Consider the following 22,560-nt stretch of genomic DNA (forward strand, 5'->3'; position numbering starts at 1 on the left):
ACACATACAAGGTAGATAAATAGATATGATGATTATACGCACATAGGATGCTCATCAGGCTATTATGTTGGTTACTTGGGAGAGTTAGGTAAAGTGCGAAACAGGTGAAAGGAAAAAGTGACCGCACTGAGAAACAAAGGCAGTGCCTGTGGTATGAACTTGTGTAGAATGATCCTATTCATGTGTATATGTACATATGTATATAAAGAGGGGGGCTAACTTTAAAATGTTAAAGTCTTTTTTTTTTAAGATTTTATTTATTAATTTTTAGAAAGGAAGGGAAGGAGAAAGAGAAGGAGAGAAATATCAATATGTGGTTGCCTCTTGTGTGCCCCCTACTGGGGACCTGGCCCACAACCCAGGCACGTGCCCTGACTGGGACTCGAACTGGCTTTGGTTCACAGGCTGGCACGCAATCCATTGAGCCACACCAGCCAGGGCTAAAGTCTTTTTTTTTTTTAATGCAGACTGCTCAGCTTTGTGTTTTGAAGTGTCATGGTATCCTTTTCTAAGCCAGCCACCCTCCTTCATTACAGCAAGGGCATCTTCATCTGCCCCAGGAGCCACTTGCACATGGCTGTTGGTGTCCCCATCTTGCATGCCATGGCTTTCCTCTTCCCCAGTGGCGAGTCGGTTGCAGGGCGCCTGCTCTCCAGGCCACGTGTTTCCACGCCTGCCCACCAGCCTTGCTCTCTCTTCTCTCAAGGCCCTGCAGACATTCCTGAGCCCTGCCTCTTGGTTTCACGATGACATTTGCATTCCTACAAGGTGATTGGAGGTTGGGGCTAAGTTAAAAAGTGTTAATTCTTAATGAAAAGAACTTCTTTTTATGCTCTTTTTTTAAAGGCATGAAAGAATTACTGATGTCCTTGATCAAAAAAATTATGTGGAAGAGCTGAACCGGCACTTAAGGTAGGGCTTCCTCCGTTTCCCAGTGTTACAGTTCATTCTCAGTACCGGACAGTTGTTTCATGGAACTTTTTTGAGTTATCGAGTTGTTGAGTTCTTTTATTGAGTTGTTGAGTTAAAAATGTAGTTATAAATTTTTTTCCCCAACCAAGAAAAAAGATTATTGTGCCATGCTCCCATGAGCGGACCAGAGAAGTCTGATCTCTTGAAAAATTGCTTTTGGGAATTCTTCGGTTCTTTGCTTTGTGCAGTTAAACAACTTAGAGAGTCCGTAAATAAAACCTTGCCTCTCCAGCCCTCACCCCACAGCCACTGGGTTGAAAATCACTACCATGGGCAGTACTGCTGCTGCTGCTGGGAATCAGCACACAACCCTCCAGCATGTTGGGGCCAGAAAAAAGGGGGAGAGCCACTGGGCTAACCCTTTAAGAGCATTCAGTAGCCAGAGCCAGCATCCTTATCTTGATTTTTCATGTTCATTGGAAAGCCTCTGCTGCTGTGTCTCATGAAACACCAGGTACTAGAGATGTTGGTGAGAGAGGGCAGAGTGTCTGTCTCCTGTCTTTGAGAGACTTTGTTCTCTCCCTGAACCCCCTTCAGAGAGTGTGCAGTGCACAGTAGCGGTGCTTCCCAAGAGCGGCCCCTCTGGCCCCGGGAGCTGGGGAGGCAGGTGAAGGAGCAGGCATGCCCCTCGGCACAGACCACAGGCCTAGGGAAGTGCTGCTCCAGCTGGCTGTGTGTGCCATGTTGGCTGTTACTTTGAAAGAGGTTCTTGATCAGTTCCTAGTTTATTGAGAGTTTCTATAAGGAATAGATGTTGAATTTTATCAAATGCCTATTAGCATCCAGTAAGGTAATCGTGACTTTTCTCCCTTAATCTGTTGATGTGATCTACTTTTTGAGTGAACTTCTTCACACTGAATCACAGGAACAAGCTCTGCTTAACCCTACTTTTAATAATTGTTCTCTTAACATGGAACTTGACCTGACCACCCTGGAGTCCTTCCCCTGCCGCCCGGTGGCGAGGTTCTGAGCTTTCCCCCGGGAGCGGGAGGCCTGGCCTTGCGCCGGGGCCTGGGAGCGCCCTCTGCCCGTCGGGTGTGAGCCTCAGAGTGCATGGCCAGGGACCTGGCCAGGGCCTCAGTGCTTCTCCGTTGTTAGTTCATCTTGGTTTTATCTCTGGAGAATCTGCCTTTTCAGGTCATTTATGTTTTCTAAGAAAGTGTAGATTTTGCTCTAATTTCTAAGCTGTATAGTTGGTGTAGAAGGGACAACTATAGACTCTTGAAACTTTAGTTTCTTCCATAGCTTTTGTTTTGTTTCCTTTTTCATTTTATGCCTTTGTATTTTTATTTTTCTTCCACCCAATTTGGGCAGGGGAGGGGGGTGGAGTGAATCAAGCCATTTTATTGAAGGGCCTTGGACAAGGGTCAAAGGACTGGAAGGACAGTGAAGTCCGCCATCCTCAGCCTGGTCAGGGCCCTCGCACCTTCCCTGTTGCAGAAAAGCCCCCCTCGATCGCTGGCCCTGATTCTCTGGCCTGGCCAGCTGTGCGTCGCTGCCCCTCATAGGCACAGGGCTCCAGGTTTGGCAGGAGGGCCTGTAGCCCAAAAGTGCAGTGTCTAGGGCCGGAAAGCCAGGTTCAGTCGGGCTGTCCCTTCAGAGGGGTGTGAATATGAGTGTTTTAATATAAAGGTATGGGTTTCTTGTCTGTAAAATAGGTAATACAATTTACCTCACAGACTTGTGGAAAGTGCTGCGTGCATTTAAAGGGCTTAGAACAAATAGGGCCTGGCACATCATCCACAGGGAAAGTTACTGCTGTCACTGCTCACCAAGTCTCCTTTGGCTTTCTACATGTCTTACAGTATGAAAAAAGTACTTATTACTTGAAGGATATTTGTAAAATGGGGCAAAGTATAAATAGATTTGTAAATCACCTTTGATCCTACTACCAATATCTTGATATGAATATTTTAAATATATGACTGCCAACACATTTTGGTTCCCGTTTATTGTGTGTGTTGGGGAGAAAAATTTTCTTTCCAGTTGACCAAAAAAAAAAAAGAAAGAAAAAAGAAAATGGGTAGCATATTCTGGGGAGAAAACATTGAAAGCTTTTGATAAATATAAACACACGTATGTGTGTAGAATTGTCATTAGAGTTCACTGGAGACCCTTGGACTCTGCATTTCCTACAGGAAATCTAGGAATCTATATGTCATGCTCCCAGGTCCGGAGAGCAGGCAGCCTTTTAATTCCCTTTTATTTTAATGTTGTATTTTCTATAGCTGCACAGTTGGGGATCTTCAAACCAAGATAGATGGCTTGGAAAAGACTAATTCAAAGCTTCAAGAAGAGGTTTGTGACTTATTGAACCTTAAAGCAGAGCGGCCCGAGGTTAAGAGAAATGGCGTCGCAGGCGCCCTGACGAGCTGCCCGCCGAGCTGCCCGCCGGCGGGTGGGGCCGACCTGCCAACCTGCGCGGAGCGGCACCTGGGACGGCGCTCTCGCCTTTCACAGCCTCAGAACGCCTGCTCTCCCCGGGTGGCCCGCGCCCGCCGGCCCGCCCAGCCCCGCACGGGGTCGCCCCTGGGCCTGCCCCGCGCCTGCGCCTGCGCCCGCGCCCGCGCCCGCGCCCGCGCCCGCGCGCGCCAATTTCTTACTCTTCAGCCGCTCCTGCGGCCGCGACAACACAGAGTCGGTTCCCAAATGAGAGCACCTCGCCTTCTGTTCTTCGGCCTCTCGGGAGCGTGGGACCAGCCTCCGCGCTGCGTGGTCTTCCTCCGCTTTCTCACTAGGGAGAGAGAAGGACAAGATGAAGGAGGGCGGAGGCCGAGGAAGCCCCTGGCTGCCCGCTACGCGGCAGTCTCCTGGGCGCACCGTCTTGGCTCCTGTCGGCCGGAGGGCGTGCTCAGCCTTCCTGAGGCGTCCTGCCCGGAGCGGTCCCCGGCCGCTCCGTGTCCCCGCCAAGCCTCCCTGGGGAGGAAGAGAGGGGCGAGAGGGTCCCCCTCTTCCGGCACGGCCACCCGGGACGCACCGCCACGCGTTCTTGGTGGCGGGCCCAGGCAGCGAGGCGGTCTGCGGTCTGCGGCCTGCCGCCTGCGGCGGAGCCAGCCCCGTAGGCTTTTAGGAGAGGAGCTCAGACCTGTGTGAGGAGAGGAAGTTCAAGGGCCGGTTCATAGAGGGACGTCACAGGAGGGGCCTGGCCCAGGCGGAACTGGAGAGCTCGCCTTCACCTTCAGTGTGGGGGCCTCGGGGCCCCAAGTGCAGGTGGTAGGTGCTTGAGTTCTCACCTCCAAAGTGGGTGATAATCGGTACCTTAAAACTCTTGAAAAGATTGCATCAGATTCATATCCCATAAATGCACCCAGTACAACCATTGGTGTGGACAGGGCCCTGGAGCAATGTGAGTGGATTTTCGAACAAGCAGATTCACTCCTTGTTCTCCCAGACAAGGTGGCCTGCTTTGAAGGTAGGTCTAATTTAGCTTTTGAAACTAAACGACTGACTTATTGTATTAGGAACGTCCTTTAGAGAAAAGTAAACCTCTCTCCTGGTGTGCTCTCTATTTTCAGAGAGTGAAATGGGAACTAACTCGTGGTTTTTGCCTGTGGCTTCCCTTGTGGCAACTCGTACCTCCTTTAAAGCCTTAAAATTCCTGTCATTGGGCGTATCAGTTAGGGTTGGAAACCCCAGTTCTGGATTCCGAGTCTGCATGGACTTGGATGCTCTTGACTAAGGGAAGAGAAAGAGCTCAGTGCTTCGAGGCCCCCATTAGCGAGAGAGTGGCGTTCGGAGCACAGCCAAGTGCCAAGCCCAGACGCCTTGCCTCCTTCCCCTCCAGCCGCCGCCTCTCAGGCTGAGGTCAGAAGCTGGGAAAGGCGCCCGGCTGCTGTGCTTGCTCCTCCGCCTTGGCTCTGCTGGCAGCCTCTCAGCAGGTCGGGGACTGCATCCTGCTTCTGTGCGCTTTTCTCCTACCTGTGGCAGCTCATTCAAGGCAAGGAAGATGCGTTCCTCAGACCCATCTTCAATGGTGTGATTGTGATTCCTGCCCCAGAATCTTTTAATTCTTACTCTCGTGATAAAATATCCTTTTGCTCATTGGCTAGAAAAACTGAAAAGAATAAAGAATCAGAAAAAAAGCCCATGATCTCTTGGTTAAGTGACAACTTTTTTCATGTGGTGTTTATAGTCCTCATCTTTCTTAAGCATTTTTAACATAGCTGATTTTTTTAAATTAAGGGGTGGGAAAATACTATATAACCTATTTTATTTCACACTGATGTTATAAATATGTTCTCAAATTATTACATATTTCTACTTTATACTTCCACTATCATTTACTAAACTGGTCAGGCTGTTTCTAATGTCTTGCATCCATATATCTTTGCCCACCTTGTGTAGTATGCTGTCACTTTTATAAAAGGAGAAAAATGGGGGAGGGCAGAGATGGCTAGGGGCAGGAGGTGGGAAAAATTTTATTATACACACTGTTACATCTTTAGAATTTTGTACCATGTGAATATAGTACCTATTCCAAACAAGAAATAAACTTTAAAATATTGGCCCTGGGTGATGTGGCTCAGTGGATTGAGTGCTGGCCTGCAAACTGAAGGGTCACTGGTTCGGTTCCCAGTCAGGGCACATGCCTGCGTTGTGGGCCAGGTCGCCAGCTGGGGGCCTGTGAGAGGGGACTGTTTCTGTCCCACATTGATGTTTCTCTCTCTCTTTGTCTCTTTCCCTTCCCCTCTTTCTAAAAGTAAATAAAATCTTTTTAAAAGTAAAATAAAATATCAAGTATGTGAAAATAAATTATTGATTGTGAAGATGCCAAATGTTAGATTTTCATCTGAACTTCACAGTTCATGCTGATACTAAGAAATATGAAAATCTTTCTTAATTAGCTTTCAGCTGCAACAGACCGGATTTGTTCACTTCAAGAAGAACAGCAACGATTAAGAGAACAAAATGAATTAATCCGTGAAAGAAGTGAGAAGAGTGTAGAGGTGAGAGCTTGGCCTCACGGCCGATGGGCGCATTCTGCACTCAGGCAGGTGCCTCACACTTCTCACTCATGGCGTGGCCACAGCCTGCCCTGAGAGGGCCTCCTGCTGCTGCCCCTCCCTGGTGCCCTCGAGCCCGTGGGCCACACGGGGTTTCCCAAGCACCTGCTCCCCCACCTCTGGGCCTTTGCACACAGAAGCTCCTGTCTCCCGTTCTGCTCCTGTTCCCACGTCGGCTTCTCTGGGACGCCATCCCCTGCCCCCCGCAGTGGGCCTGGGCTTCCTCCCCTGTCCCCACAGCTCTTTGCACCTCCCGTCCTTATTGGTTTGCTGTTTTGTAGAATCACTTGCTCACCTGACTGTTTGAAGGTAGAGACCATATTTGATTCATCTCAAAATTCATCCAGTGCTAAAAACATGCTCGATGAGTACTGAATGGTGGATTGGCTAGGGCCTTGCCCACTAAGAACAATTGTTCTGTCTTAAAGAAAAGTAAAGACAAATTGTTTTCTGAACCTAAATTTTCTTTTAAAAAGTCTATTGGTTTACCCTGACCAGGTGGGTCAGTTAGTTGGAGCATCAACCTGTTCACCAAAAGGTTGAGGGTTTGATGCCTGGGTTGCGGTTTGATTCCCAGTCTGGTTGCATATGATGGCCAGTTGACATTTCTCTCTCTCTCTTCCTCTCTCTAAAATCAATAAAAACATGTCCTTGAATGAGGACTTAAAAAAAAAGTTTTAAAAAATCTATTGGCTTGTTCTCATCCTCAAGTTCAAAGATATTTGAAATAGCTTTAACATTTTTTAAAAAGATTTTATTTTTACTTATTTTTAGAGAGGGGGAAGGGAGGGAGAAAGAGAGGGAGAGAAACATGAATATGTGAGAGATACATTGATCAGTTGCCCCTCACACGCCCCTCAACTGGGAACCTGGCCAAAAAATTATGGTATATTTTTAAATACTTTGTAGTTGGCTGGCTCCCGGTAAACAAACCTTTTCTCTCGGTATTCTGGCTGTGTACAGATAACAAAACAGGACGTAAAAGTTGAGCTGGAGACCTACAGGCAGACTCGGCAGGGTCTGGACGAGATGTATAGTGATGTGTGGAAGCAGCTCAAGGAGGAAAGGAAAGTCCGTTTGGTAAGTGTGCGAGCCCGCGGGTCTTCAGAAAGCATCCCCCGGGGGCCCAGTGAGTGATTTCTGTAGCACTTTTCATGTATGTGCATACCCGACTGACACCCACACAGTCCAAAATTATCCCTTTAAAAAGAAAAACAGCCCTGGCTGGTGTGGCTCAGTGAATTGAGTGCCGGTCTGGGAACCCAAAGGTTGCTGGTTCAATTCCCAGTCAGGGCACATGCCTGGGTTGAGGACCAGGACTCTGGGGGCGTGCAAGAGTCAACCGATCAATGTCTCTCCCTCTTCTTCCCCCTTCCTTCCCCTCTCTCTAAAATTAAATAAAGTCTTTAAAAGAAAAAAGGGCTGTATTTACCATTCAACTCTGCATTGTTACTTACATTTTCCAATTTTATAAACTTTTTCAGGAATGGCTGTGAAACCAGACATACGGCTTCTTTACAATACACTTCCCTCTGTCAGAGCCTCTGGTCTGCCTATTTCCATCCCATCTACGAGTCAGTGGCTGCTGATTTTTTATTAAACACAGTTCTTGGACCTGCTACACTTCTTTGTTTCTTTGCTGCTTTGCATGCATATAGAGAACACGTGTCCTGAGTTACCCTGGACAGAACCATTTCAAAGTGGTTTCACCTTTGTTTCCATAAACTAGCCAATCGTTCCAGAAGTCCTAACATGCAACATCAAATTGCTTTAGCGCTGAAATATGAGACAGACATTCTTTCAAACCCTATGTTCTGATCTTAGGGTTTGAAGAACATGGTTGCCAGAACTCCAGGCACGTACTACCACCTACCAGCTTTCCGGGGACTTGGTACAGAGCCAGCGTTCATTGTAAAATGAGAAAAAGGGGGAAACTTAAATCTAGTTATTCTCCAGGCAGACTTTTTCTAAATCTCCCTAACCTGTTCTAACCTTGATTCTATATTTTATGTATCGCCCAAATATAGCCTCAGTTGAATTTATTTCTGGTTTTACTTTAGTATTAATCTTCTCGTTGTTACTGTCCTTTTAAGGAACTAGAGAAAGAACTGGAGTTACAAATTGGCATGAAAGCCGAAATGGAAATCGCAATGAAGTTGCTGGAAAAGGACACCCACGAGAAGCAGGACACTCTTGTCGCCCTGCGCCAGCAGCTGGAAGAGGTCAAAGCCATCAATCTGCAGATGTTCCACAGAGTTCAGGTGGGAGCTCGCGGGGACCCGCACCACACCCCAGTCTCCTGCTGCTGTCTACAGCAGGAGAGCTGTCACACGCTCCTGTCCGTCCCCTGTCCTGCACGGGGAGACAGCAGACACATCTGTGGGCTCCTGGGATGTGTCACCTGGGCCGTGTTACCTGTTATGTCATTTACTTTGTTTGAATCTCTCAGCGATCCCTGAGAAAAGTTGGCAAAATGGGGGAAATGTCAGTGACAAGACAGAACAGAGTGGCTAAATCCTTTGCCCCTGGTAACTGACCAGCAAAGCTGACACCTGTACCACGCCTGCTGCGCCCTCACTGTCCCCTGCTGTCTGTCTCCTCCTGCTTCCATGGCTAATTCTTGGGAAAGCTCCTAAGGACAGAAGCTGGTGCTGTCATTTTAAAACTTGCTGAGTCTCCAGGCCACACAACGAGCTGCTCGCCTCCTGTCACTTCAGGGTGGTCGAGGGAGCCAGCCCAGAAAGAACCCGTCCTGCCAGACTTTGACAGACAGAGTCTAAAGTCGTAACGCTTCCTTGCTCAGAGGCTCTCCGAAAGGACACCATTCTGTGGTCCTTCTCCACACTGTTCTTTTTCATGTTCTGTTTCCTATTTTATTGTCAAAACAGCCTGTCTTTCTTTTCCATGGATGCAGTTTCAGGCTCACTTGTGAAAGGCACTGTGAGAGCAGACAGTACAGAGAAACTTATTTCATCCTGTCTTTTTTAAACTATCACAGCATCATCATTGTAATAGCAACAGTGAAAAATTGGAGTAAAAAGAGAAAAAGGGAAAAAATTCCGCCCTACTAACAAATTATTTTAAGTTTTTCTTTTTTCTCTTAATCCTCACCGAGGGATATGTTCTTCGTCCGTTGATTTGAGAGAGAGAGAGGGATGCGCCCTGACCAGGGACTGCGCCTGCCACCTTTTGGTGTGTGGGATGATGCTCCAACTCCTGAGCCACCGGGCCAGGGCCGTTTGCATTTTTGCATGTTTTCACCTGGTTTGGGCGAGTGTGAAGATCTAACGTGCCAAGGGTGTCAGGGGGGCCTAGACCACTGCAATAACAGCGTGCCCTGAAGTAGAGCGGCATAAAAACATGGAAGTTTGGGTGTTTGTCGCATACAGTTGTTTCCAAGGAGAGCCTCTCAGACGAATAGCTTTGCTCAGCACTGTCACTCAGGGACCCAAGCTGCTGTGGCAGCTCCAGCTCTCAAGGCCACTCTGGAGGTCACCATTCTTGCCAGTGGAAGGTGGGGGAAAAGGCAAAGTCCAGCACCAGGTTTCCTCTCAAGCCTGAGACACAAGCAGCAGACATCTTTCTGTGCGATGACCTAGAAAAGGGCTGCTCAGCACAGCCGCTTGGCTGCTGTGCGCCTGGGGCTGCCGAGTCTCAGCTACGAGGTGCGTGAAGGGGAGGACAGGTGCTGGTAGATGTGGCTGTCACTACCAAGCAATGCCGTGCGGTCCCTGCATCATCCAGGTCTGCAGCCCCTGGGCAGGGGCAGTGCTCCGTCAAGCCCACGTGGCCTGTGTTTGCACCAGAAGACCTGCTGTCACCTCACGTTAAGCCATCCCCACCCAGCGCACCGTGGTCGGCACACAGGGTGGCCACAGAGAAATGCCTGTCTGGAAAGGGGCAACGGGGGAGGTGGCCCGAGGGAGTCACACATTTTCTGAGCAGAAAGTGCAAAGGCTGCCCAGTGGTCAGGGGCATCTTTTCTTAGAATGTCTGCTGCCCTGCTTCCGCTTCTGCACAGCCCGTCCGCCTCCCCTGCGGCTCCGGAGAGGGCCTCCGGCGGCGGCACGTGCGAGCTGCTTGGGGGAGCACGGCCGTCCTGGCAGCCGCCCAGCTGTCCCGGCCAGCTTGTGGGCTGAGTGCTGCCCTGGACGTCACGTTAGGGGTCACTTGCAGGTGCTCTTTGGGCCAGACTCCTGGTCTCTTTGACAAGGAGGTGTCCTCGGTCATGGCTCCTGCTGTGTTATCTCCCCAGTCTGGGTGCCAGTGACCAGTGTGTTGATTTGTTCATTAACACCGTTCTTGTGCCTGCCTCACTTCTTTGCTCTTTCTGTGTCTCTCTCGCTCTCGTGAACGGCCAGTCATCCGGCACCAATGACGACAGTGGGGGGGCCCTCACCTGCCCTGCCCCGCAGGGCACCCCAGGGACTCCGCTGCAGTCTGCAGTCTTCCCTCGCTTCTGTCCGTCAGAAGCAGCTGGCTTTCCCAGCCCACGAGGCCCTCCCTGTCTTTGGCCCCTCTGCCCCGCCCTCTCGACCAACTCCGTCTCAGTGCCTGTTCAGCCCCCGCCACCCCTGCTCGCACCCTGGCTCTTCCCAGGCCCTTCCCCTGGATCTGCGGCACTGCGGGCAGCGGTCTGTGTTGCCGGTTTGGGCCAGCGACAGTTTTACTACCTGTTTGTCATGACTGACAAGGGTCCCAGCTTTTCAGCTGGGAACACCTGCCTGACACGGCCAGACCCCTGACTGCGGAGGCAGCGCGGCGGGCGTTAGGTCTCCCATGGCAGCGCCACGCCTGCGTCCTTTGGTGGCCATTTTCACTTGTCACCCTGCCCCGCTCTGGGTGCAGGTGCACAGGGGTCAGTTCGGGACACACTATAATTAGACATCTCTCATGTTCTTATTTCCTTTTGTCCCCTCCCCTACTCCTGTCTTCTTTCCTCTATGCTAACATTATATTTGTCATTCTAAATCATGTACCATTTTGAGGACATGAATTTTTTTTTCTATTCTGCCTGTTCATTTATTTTGTTTTTTAGATTTAATTATTGATATGTATTTATTGCCATTTTATTGTTCATATTTTTTATCTCTTTTTCCTTCTTCTTAGATAAGTCCCAGTAACATTTCATATAATAATAGTTTGATGGTGATGAACTCCTTTAGCTTTTTCTGGTCTGGGAAGCTCTTTATCTGCCCTTTGATTCTAAATGATAGCTTTGTGGCATAGAGTAATCTAGGGTGTAGGTCCCTGCATTTCGTCACTTCGAGTATTTCTTACCAATCCCTTCTAGCCTGCAAAGTTTCTTTTGAGACATCAGCTGACAGTCTTATGGGAACTCTCCTGTAGGAAACTAACTGCTTTTCTCCTGCGGCTTTTAAGATTCTTTGTCTGTAATCTTTTGCTTTTTAATGATAATGTGTCTTGGAGTGGGCTTCTTTGGTTAATCTTGTTTGGGACTCTGTGCTTTCTGGACTTGTGTGTCTGTTTCCTTCGACAAGTTAGGGAAGTCTTCTGTCATTAGTTTTTCAAGTAGGTTTAAAAAAAAATTTCTTGCTCCTTTTCTTCTCCTTTTGGCACCCCTGTGATGTGAATTTTGTTACACTTGAAGTTGTCCCAGAGGCTTTTTACACTGCCCTCATATTTTTGGATTCTTTCTTCTTCTTGTTTTTGTAGTTTTCTGCTTCCTTATCTACCAAATCTGTGATTTGATCCTGTTCTTCATCTACTGTACTGTTGATTCCCTATAAATTGTTCTTCATTTCAGTTAGTGTATCCTTCATTTCTTACTGGTCCTATTTTATGTTGTTGACATTCTCACTAAGTTTCTTGAACATCCTTATAACCAGCATTTTGAATTCTGCATCTGGTATATTGCTTGTCTCCATTTGGTTTAGTTCTTTTTTTGGAGTTTTGTTCTGTTCCTTCATTTGGGACATGTTTCTTTGTCTCCTCATTTTGGAAGCCTTCCTCTGTTTCTCTACATCAGAGCTGCTACATCCCCCCAGCTTGGTAGAGTGGCGTAATGCATTAGGTGTCCCATAGGGCCCAGTGGCTCAGCCACTCTATTCACCCAAGCTGGGCATTCCAGGTGCACCATCCTTCTGCCCTGTGGGCGCAGGTACACCCCTCTCTTGTAGTTGAGCTTTGATTGCTCTTGGCACATTCGTGGGACAGATTATTGCCAGGCTGATTGGCTGTAAGGACTGACTGCAACCACTGACCACAGTGGAGGATCAGCTGTGCAGGGGCTGACCGCACACAGCAGAACTTACTTCAGGTAGGCTCTGGTGCTCACTAAGTCTGCCCCTTGACTGGTGCTTCAGTGTGGCCTGAAGCTATCCACTGGGTACACTGGCTCTGGGGCCTCCCAGGAGGTGCAGGCAAAGGTCAGCCACCACCTGTGTTCTACATAGGGCCACCCAGCCTGAGCTACAGAGTGATCTACAGATGGCTTTTACTTGTGTTTGGCTTGGAGTTGCCCAAGAGAGGCCAAGCTGTGAACTAAGGCCAGCTGCTGCTAGTGCCAGGCTCAGGGCCACTTAGCAAGAGGTACAGGACACTCCAAGGCCAGATGCTGCTTGTTTGAGAGGCTTTAGGAAAGTCTGAAACGTGAGCTAAGACAGGCCATTTGTATGGAAAAGCCACTGGAAACAGCTTGGATGGGCCTCTAAGTTGGTGGGGTAAGGTCTCAGAATCATCAAAGCGGGGCAATTAACATTAGCCAGGTTGATAGAGACTCGGGTATGTTACCTGTCAGCTGGCTCTGTGGAGGGAGGGCTCAGAAAAGGACCAGTGGTCTCTGCCAGCAGTTCTGCCTGGGAGAAAACTGCCCCTCCAGCTCTTGCCCTTATGCCTGACAGTTCTGTTCCTCCCTGTATGTCCCTGGCAGTTTTCGCACTGCTACCCCAGTGCTGGAGCTCAGAGGGAGTGAGTCCTAATAAGTCTGCATTTTAGAGGAACTGCCTGGGACTGCAGCAGCCTTGTCTCACTCAGCCTCAATCCCTACTGGTTTTTACAGCCAGAAGTTGTGGGGACTCCTCTTCCTGGCACTGGAACCCTAGGCTGGGGGGCCTGGTGTGGGGCTGGACCCCTTTACTCCTCAGGGAGGAACCTCCATAGCTGAGAGATCCCTCTCGATTTTTATCTCCCATGTGTGGGTGTGGGACCAGCCTATTCCACATCTCTGCCCCTTTAACCAGTTTTGGTATGGCTGCTGCTTTATATCCTTAGATGCAGGACTTCTTTATTGATTGGTTGCTTGATTCGTTGATTTGAGAGAGAGAGAAACATCAGTTTGTTATTCTACTTACCTATGCATTCACTGGTTGATTCTTCATTGTATCCTGACCAGAGATCAAACTTGGAACCTTGGCGCATCAGGACAACGCTCTAACCACCTGACCTACCTGGCCAGGGCCTTAGTTGTAGGACTTTTGTTCAGCTAGATTTCAAGTGGTTCTGAATGATGGTTGTTCTGAAGTTTAGTTGTAATTCTGATGTGGTTGTGCAAGGACACGACTATCACATTTACCTACACCACCATCTTGACTAATGGCTCCTTTGTTTTTTAATTGTAGTTGTATTTCAATATTATATTCGTTTCAGGTATACAGCATAGTGTTTAGACATTATATAACTTACAAAGTGATCCTCCCATTAAGCGTAGTGCCCACCTGGCACCATACATAGTATTACAATATTATTGACTGTCTTCCTTGAGCTGTACTTCAGTCCTCAGGACAGTTTTGTAACTGCCAATTTGTACTGCTTAATCCCTTCACCATTTTTACCCAGCCCACCAAATCGCCCACCCATCCAGCAACCATCAGTTTTTTCACTGTATCGATGAGTTTGTTTATGTTTGTTTATTTTGTTTGTTTTTGATATATTCTACATATAAGTAAAACCATATAGTATTTGTCTTTCTTTGACTTATTTCGCTTAGCATAGTATCTTCTAGGTTTATGCATGTTGTCGCAAATGGTAAGATTTCATTCTTTTTTATGGTCAAGTGACTTTCTTTTGTACATAAGTACCACATCTTTATCCAGTCATCTGTTGGTGGACACTTAGGCGGCTTCCACATCTTAGCTATTGTAAATAATGCAGTGAACTTAGGGGTGCCTATATCTTTTTGAATTAGTGTTTTGAATTTTTTCAGATAAATATCCAGAAGTGGGATTACTGGGTCATTTGGTAGTATTTTTAACTTACTGATAAATCTTAAATAGTGGCTGCACCAATTTGAATTCCCACCAAGAATGTACAAGGATTCCCTTTTCTCCACATCCTCACCAGCTGTTGTCTGTTGATTTATCAATGATAACCATTCTGACAGGTGTGAGATGATACCTCATTGTGGTTTTAATTTGCGTCTCTCTGATGATTAGTCATGTTGAGCATCTTTTCCTATGTCTATGGGCCCTCTGTGTGCCCTCTTTGGAGAAGTGTCTATTGGAGTCGACTGCCCATGTTTTAATTGGATTGTCTTTGACATGAAGTTGTATGGTTTCATTATACATTTTGGATATTCACTCCTTATCAGATGTATCATTGGCAGATATCTTCCCTCATTCAGTAGATTGTCTTTCATTTTGTTGATGGTTTCCTTTGCTGTGCAAAACCTTTTTAATTTGATGTAGTCCTGCATGTTTATTTTTTTCTTTTGTTTCCCTTGCCCAAGGAGGCATATTCAAAAAACTGTTACTAACAGCAGTGTCAGAGAATTTACTGCCTGTGTTTTCTTCTAGGAGTTTTATGGTTTCAGGTATTATATATAAGTCTTTAATCTATTTTGAGTTATCCTTACATATGGTGTAAGGAAACAGTCTAGTTTCATTTTTTTTCCATTTATTTTCCAATTTTCCCAACATCATTTATTGAAGAGACTGCCTTTCTATCTCATTGTATATTCTTGTCTCCTCTGTCATAAATTAATTAACCACATAGGCATGGGTTTATTTCTGGACTCTATTCTGTTCCATTGATCTGTGTCATGTCTGTTTTTATGCCAGTACCATGCCATTTTGATTACTATAGGCTTGTAGTGTAGTTTGATAACAGGTAGCATGATACCTGTTTGTTCTTCTTTCTCAAGATTTCTGTGGCTATTTGGGGGATTTTTGTGATTCCCCATAAATTTTAAGATTGTTCTAGTTCTCTGAAAAATGCCATTGATATTTTGATACAGATTGCACTGAATCTATAGATTGCTTTGGGTAATAGGGACATTTTAATGATATTAATTCTTCTCATCCATGAGTGTTCATTTATGCTTCCATTTATTTGTATCTTCAATTTCTTTCCTGAATGTCTTACATTTTTTTGAGAACTTTTACTTTCTTTGTTAAACTTATTATTCTATTTTTCTTTATGAGGGTTTGTTATTGTATAAAGTGCAACCAATTTCTGAATATGAATTTTGTATCTTGCTACATTACTGAATTCATTTATCACTTCTGGTAGTTTTTTGGTGGAATCTTTAGGGTTGTCTCTATATAGTGTTGCATCATCTCTAAATAAAGACAGTTTTACTTCTTTGTTTCCAGTTTAGTACCTTTTATTTCTTTTTATCTGATTGCTGTGGCTGGGACTTCCAATACTATGTTAAATAAAAGTAATTAAAGTGCACAGCCTTCTCTTGTTCCTGATCTTTTCCTTTTTTAATTTTATTTATTTATTTTTGGAGAGGGGAAGGGAGGGAGAAAGAGAGGGACAGAAGTATCAATGTGTGGTTGCTTCTCGTGCACCCCTCACCAGGGACCCAGCCCTCAAACCAGGCATGTGCCCTGACTGGGAATCGAACCAGTGATCCTTTGGTTCACTGTCCAGTGCTCAGTCCACTGAGCCACACCAGCCAGGGTTCTTGTTCCTGATCTTAAGAAAAGCACTTTTCATTTTTCTCCATTGAGTATGATATTGGCTGTGGGTTTGTCATCTGTGGCCATTATTATGTTGATATATGTTCCCTCTATTCCTACTTTGCTGAGAGTTTTTATCATAAGTGGATGCTGGATTTTTTCAAATGCTTTTCCTACATCTATTGATAAGATCATGTGACTTTTATCCTATAGTTGGTTTATGTGGTGTATTACATTAATTGATTTGTGGATATTGGACCAACTTTGCATCCCAGGGATAAATCCCACTTGATTGTGTTATGTGGTCTTTTTAATGTATTGCTGAATTTGCTTTGCTCATATTTTATGGAGGATTTTTGTATATATATTCATCAGGGATATTGGCCCATAATTTTCTTTTTCTGTAATGTCTTTGTCTGGTTTTGGAAACAGGGTAATACGGGCCTTGTAAAATGAGTTGGAAGCCTTCCCAACTCCCCAATTTTTCAGAATAGTTTGAGAAGAATGAATGTTAATTCTTCTTTGAATAGTTGTTAAAATTGACCTGTGAAGCCCTCCGGCCAGGGACTTTCTTCTGTTGGAAGTTTTTTTCGATTACAGATTTGATTTGTTAGTAAACATCAGTCTGCTGATATTTTTGTTTTGTTCTTGATTCAGTCCTGGGAAATTGTATGTTTCCAGGAATTTATCCATTTCCTCCAAATTATCCAGTTTGTTGACATATAGTGGTTCATAATATTTTCTTACAATCCTTTGTATTCTGTGGTGTCAGTTGTTACTTCTCTTTCATTTCTGATTTTAACAATTTGGGTCCTCTTTTTTTTTCTTGATAAGTCTGGTTAAAGATTTGTCAGTCTTGTTCTTCTTGTCAAAGAACCAGCTCTTGGTTTCATTGATATATTTTTTTTTAATCTTAGTTTACTTCTGCTCTGATTTTTATTATTTCCTTTCTTCTACTCACTTTGAGCTTTTTTTTTTTTTTTTTCTTATTCTTTTTGGTGTAAGATTAGATTGTTTATTTGAGATTTTTCTTGTTTCTTGAGTTAGGCCTGTAATGCTATTAATTTCCCTCTTAAAACTCCTTTTTCTGTGTCCCATATACTTTTGGGTTTTTGTGTTCTCATTTTCATTTGTTTCGTGGTATCTTGATTTCTTCTTTGACCTCATTGTTAAAGCTGTCTTTTAACATTTCATGTAATACTGGTTTGGTGGTAATGAACTCCTTTAGCTTTTTCTTGTCAGAGAAGCTCTTTTTCTGTCCTTTTATTCTAAATGATAGGCTTGCTGGGTAGAGTAGTCTTGCTTGTAGGTCCTTGGTTTTTATTACTTTGCATATTTTGTGCCATTCCCTTCTAGCCTACAAAGTTTTGTTGAAAAATCAGCTGGTAGTCTTATGGGAGATCCCTTGTATGCAATTAACTGCTTTTCTCTTGCTGCTTTTAAGATTCTCTCTTTAACTTTTGGTATTTTAATTATTATGTGCTTTGATGTTGGCCTCTTTGTGTGCATCTTGCTTGGGACTCTGTGCTTCATGGACTTGTGTGTCTAATTCTTTCACCATGTGAGGGAACTTTTCAGTCATTTCTTCAAATAGGTTTTCAATTCTTTGTTCCCTTTCTTCTCATTCTGATACCCCTATAATGCCAATGTTGGTATGCTTGATGTTATTCCAGATGTTCCTTAAACTGTCTTCATTATTTAAATTTTAAAAAAAAATTTTAATCCTCACCTGAGGATCTGCTTATTGATTTTAGTGAGAGATTGGAGGTATAGAGAGAACTAGAAACATCAATCTGTTGCCTTCTCTAAATGCCTGAACTGGGGATCAAACCCTCAACCTAGGCATGTGCCCCGACCGGGTATCAAACCTGCATCCTTTTGGTGCACAGGATGACACTCAACCAACTGAGGCACCTGGTCAGGGCTGTCTTTATCATTTTAAATTCCTTTTTTTTTTTTTTGCTGTTCCCATTGGGTGTTTTCCAGCTACCTTGTCTCCCAAAATCACTGACTCGATCCTCTGCTTTATTTAATCTGCTGTTGATTTCATCTAATGTATTCTTCATTTCAGTTATTGTATTCTGCACTTATGACTGGTGTTTTTTTCATGGTTTCTTTCTCTTTGTGTAACTTCTGAGTTCACGCATTCTTACCCTAAGTTCACTGAGTATCCTTTAACCAGTGTTTTGAACTCTGTGTCTGTCAAGTTGTTTGCCTATATTTCATTTTTCTTCTTGACTTTTGCCCTGTTCTTTTATTTAGGATATGTTTCTTTCACTCCTCATTTTGTCTGCCTCCCCGTATTTGATTCTACACATCAGATAGGTCTGTTAGTATCCCAGTCTTGGCAGAGTGGCGTTGTGCAGTAAGTCTCTTGTGAGTCCAGTGGCTCAGCCTACGCTGCTCCATGTACTCCAGGTGTGCCTTATGTGGGCTGTGTGTGCCCTCCTGTTGTAGTTGAGAGGTTTTTTATTATTATTTATTCAGTTACAGTTGTTTCTGCTTTCCCTCCCCTCCCCACCTTCACCCAACCCCACCCTCTCCCCTTGTAGTTGCGTTTTGATTGCTGTTGACATATTAGTGGGTACACTTGACCTTCAGACTGACTGACTTTGAGGACTGGCTGTGACTACAGTGGACAAACAGTTTTGTGGGAGCTGATGCCACAGAGTGGGAGTTAGGGCTCCGATGCTTTACTGAGTCTATTCTGTGGGTGTGTTGTTTATAGAACAAATTGGATGGTGCTCTGGTATGGTCTGAATTCAGCCACTGGGTGTCTTCGTTCTGGGGCTTCTTGGGAGGGCTTCCAGGGGCAACCCAGGTCAGCTGCTGCTTGTGCCCAGGCCAGGATCGCCTGGCAGGAGCTACAAAGTGATCTGGAGCTAGTAGCTGCTTGCACTGTGCTTGTAGGCTCCTAGGAGTAGTTATGCTGTGAACCGTGGCTAGCTGCTACTAGTGTCTGGGGCTGCTTAGCAAGAGGTACACTGAGGTCAGCCACTGTTCATTTGGGGTTTGTGGATCTTTCAGAGATTTTTAAGGAGGCCTACAGCGTGGGCCCAGGCCTGCTGCTTGCGAGGAATAACTATTGAAATTGGTTCAGGCTGCTGTGCTGGTTGAGTGGGGCGGTTTTCGGGGAGTCACCAGGGTGAGAGGAATGGTGTTACCCAGTTTGATGGAAACTCAGATTTGGCACCCACCTGGGCCTGCAGGCTGACTGTGCAGAGGGCGCAGCAAACAATGGCACCTGGCAGCATTTCTGTCCCAGCCAGAGCTGACCTCCCATTCCCTGTCCTGAAGCCAGAAAATTCAGTTCCTCCCCATGTGTACCTGGCACTTTTCGATCTCATGTCACTTCTCTGGAGCTCAGGGCAAGTGTTTGTGAGTGATTGATTCTGTGCACTGGCCCCTGAAGAGGAACACGTGGGACTCCCACAGCCCTCCTTCTCACGCAGATGCAGGCCCACAGATTTGCACAGCCAGATGCTGTGCGGGCTCCTTTTCCCAGCACTGGGGCTCTGGGCTGTGGGGCCTGGTATGAGACGGACCCATCGCCCCTCTGGGAGGATCTGCAGCCAGGAAATCTCTCCTGATTCTCAACTGCCACACGTGGGTGTGGGACTGGCCCGTTCTGTTCTCTGCCCCTCCTACCAGTCGCCATGTGGCTTCTTCATATCCTTAGTTATAGGAGTTCTGCTCAGCTAGTTATCAGAAGTTTATCAAAGATGGTTGTTCTGTAATTTAATTGTAATTTTGATATGGTTGTGGGAGGAGGCAAGCCCGGTGTTAGCCTACTCCTCCCTCTTGCCTGGAAGTCAAGCAGATGAATTTTAATTCACATATGCGGTACCCGGCTGTGGAGCTCATCCTGCTCTCCGGAAGGGCTGCACCCGCAGAGAGTCCCTGCGGCTGTGGCGCCGGACGTCTGTACCGCAGGCGTGTCGTTGTTTCACCTTCGTTTCTCCGAGTTCCAGCACTCCTTCACGTGCTGGCCACTCATGTTCCCTCTCTGTGACTTTCCTATTCTCTTTTCTTTTGGGCTTTTTCCTCTCTTTTCTGTATTGATTAACAGTAATTCCATATATAGTCTAAGTATTAGTCCCTCCTTGATTTACATATTGTAAATATCTCCTCCTCATCCATCATCTAGTATCCTGAAGTTCTTCGTTTTATTTTGTTTTTCATTTACAGTTCACATTCGATATTATTTTGTACTAGTTTCAGGTGTACAGCTTAGTGGTTAGGCAATCATATACTTTACAGAGTGTTCCCCTGATATTTCAAGGACCCGCCTGGTGCGGCACTTAGTTATCACAATGTTATTGACTACGTTCCCTATGCTGTGCTTTACATCCCCTGCCTTAAGTCCTTATTTTTTATGTAGTCCGATGTACTGACTTTTTGCATTATGGTCTACAGCTTTGGGGTTTTGTTTAAGAAGCCTCATCTCAAGTCCAAGTGTCAAAGATATTCTGCACTAGTTCTATAAACCTTTCACATTTAGGTTTTTAATGTGTCTAGCATTAACCTTTGTATATGGCCTTACATAGGCATCCAAGTTTATTTCTCCCATTATATGAAACCACTTAAAAGCTAATCCATTCTTTTCTCCTTGATATGTGGTGCCACTTTTATCATATACCAAGTTCCTATTAAAAAAAATTGAACTGTCTCTGAGGCCTCTATTCTGTTCAATGGTCTATTTATCTGTATCGTTGTAGTATGTTTTAATGTCTGGTTGGCTGTATTGGCTTGTTAGGGCTGCTGTAACAAAACACCAAAACCGAGTGGCTTAACAGGAATTCCGTCTTCCAGTTCTGGAGGTCGGAAGTCTAAGGTTAAGGCGTCTGAGTTTGCTCTGAGTCTGTGCAGCAGAGTCGGTCCCGTCCTGCTTGCCTCATGTGGTGGCTGCTGGCAGCCTGTGGGAGACCCAGCTGTGGAAGCCTCGCCGCCCTCGCCGCCTTCGCCGCCTTCGCCTTCACACCTCATTCTCCCTGTGTGCTTCTCTGCGTCCAGGTTCCCTTTCTTTGTAAGGAAACCAGTCATATTGGATTAGGGGCCCACTCTACTCCAGTAGGACCTCATTGTCACTAATTATGTCTGCAATGACTCGTTTACCAAATAAGGTCACACTGTATGGTACTGGGGGTTAGGACTTACTTGCAGATTTGGGAGAGACTTAGCTCAACCCACAACAGGTCAAGCCGCGTTTTCTCTTTTAAGATTTGCTTATCTGTTTGTGAACCTTCATTCTTGATCCAAATTTTAGAATAAGGCTCTGAGTGGTGTGGCTTAGCTGGTTGGGCATTGTCCTGCAAACCAAAAAGTTGCCAGTTCAATTCCCTGTCAGGGCACATGCCTGGGTTGAGGGTTCAGTCCCTGATTGGGGCGCATACCAGAGACAACCAATCGATGTTTCTCTCACACATCAATGTTTCTCTCCCTCTCTTTCCCTCTCTCTAAAAATAAATAAATTTTAAAAATTAAAAAAGTCTATAAATTTCTTTTTTTTAATCTAGCTGAATTTTGTAAATTTATTTATTCAGATTCTCTCTTTTTGTGTCCTTTTTACTCTATAAGGGTCTTGCATTTTTTCTAGTGAAAGTATGGATTCTGTATAGTTGTTGCTACTGTGACTGGTACCATCTTTTTTTTTTATTTTATTTTATTTATTGATTTTTTAGAGAGAGAAACATCAGTTTGTTGTTCCACCTGTCTGTGCATCCATTGGTTGATTCCTGTGTGTGCTCTGACTGGGGTCAAACCCGCTACCTTGGTATATTGGGACGATGCTCTAATGCACTGAGCTACCCAGCCAAGGCTGGTGCCTTCTTTTGACTGCATCTCCACTTAGGTCTTGCTGGTGTGGAGAAGCAGCACTCTTGTGCTTGCAAGTTGACATTGTGTTTAAAAGCCTCACTTGCAACCTGAGAAACATCGATTAGTTGCCTCTCGCACGCCCGCAAACAGGGTCCTGGTCCTCAACCCAGGCATGTGCCCTGACCGGGAATTGAACCAGCAGCCTTTTGGTTCACAGGCCAGCACTCCATCCATTGAGCCATACCAGCCAGCGCTGATCCTGTTGGTTTTAGATGTAACTGATCATATCACAGGCAGACAAAGACAGTTAAATCTCTTCACCCTCAATTTTTGTACTCCTTACTTCTCTTTTGATTCTTATAGTATTGGCCAGGGCCTCCCAGACTACATTGGCCACATTAAACAGTAGTAGAAACAGTGAGCAAACTTGGCAGTCCTCATCTGAAAAGGACTGCATCCAAAGGTTCTCTGTTCGGCGTCATGCTTGCTAGATGCACGGTGTATACTGTTGACCAAGGTAAGGATGTTCCCTTCTATTTCTTGTTTTCCGACAGTTTCTATCATATAATAAATGTGTGTTGAACTTTATTAAATGCTTTTCTTTTTTAAAAAAATTTTTTCTGTTGTGATAACCATTTTTTAAAAATTTATGTTGAAATTGATATATAAATTTGACATTCCTGGAATGCTACTTGATTGTGATATATTTAAATATACTCTGAATCCAGTTAGCTAGTTATATATATATGCATGTGTTTACATGAGATGTACCTCTAATTTCCTTTTATTAACCTCATCCAAATCATGGTTGGACTGGCCCTATAAAATAAGCTTTCTTGCTTTCTTTCTTTCTCTGGAATAATTCTTATAAGATAACAAGTGTCTGTTCTTTAAAAGTTTTGAGA

General features: G+C 45.3%; 1 protein-coding gene across 1 annotated transcript in view; it reads left to right on the top strand.

Annotated features, from left to right (window-relative positions):
• Positions 1-22,560, top strand: part of RUFY1 (RUN and FYVE domain containing 1) — a 60,330-nt gene that overhangs the window by 22,173 nt on the left and 15,597 nt on the right. The window contains exons 7-11 of the mRNA XM_054566264.1: positions 847-912; positions 3,201-3,270; positions 5,817-5,918; positions 6,939-7,055; positions 8,069-8,236. Of these exons, the coding sequence (XP_054422239.1) occupies positions 847-912; positions 3,201-3,270; positions 5,817-5,918; positions 6,939-7,055; positions 8,069-8,236 (523 nt within the window). The remainder of the gene's footprint in view (positions 1-846; positions 913-3,200; positions 3,271-5,816; positions 5,919-6,938; positions 7,056-8,068; positions 8,237-22,560) is intronic.

The sequence above is a fragment of the Pteronotus mesoamericanus genome, unplaced genomic scaffold, assembly GCF_021234165.1.
Source record: "Pteronotus mesoamericanus isolate MK-2021 breed Mesoamerican mustached bat unplaced genomic scaffold, CSHL_Meso_final contig_171, whole genome shotgun sequence".
Lineage (NCBI taxonomy): Eukaryota > Metazoa > Chordata > Mammalia > Chiroptera > Mormoopidae > Pteronotus > Pteronotus mesoamericanus.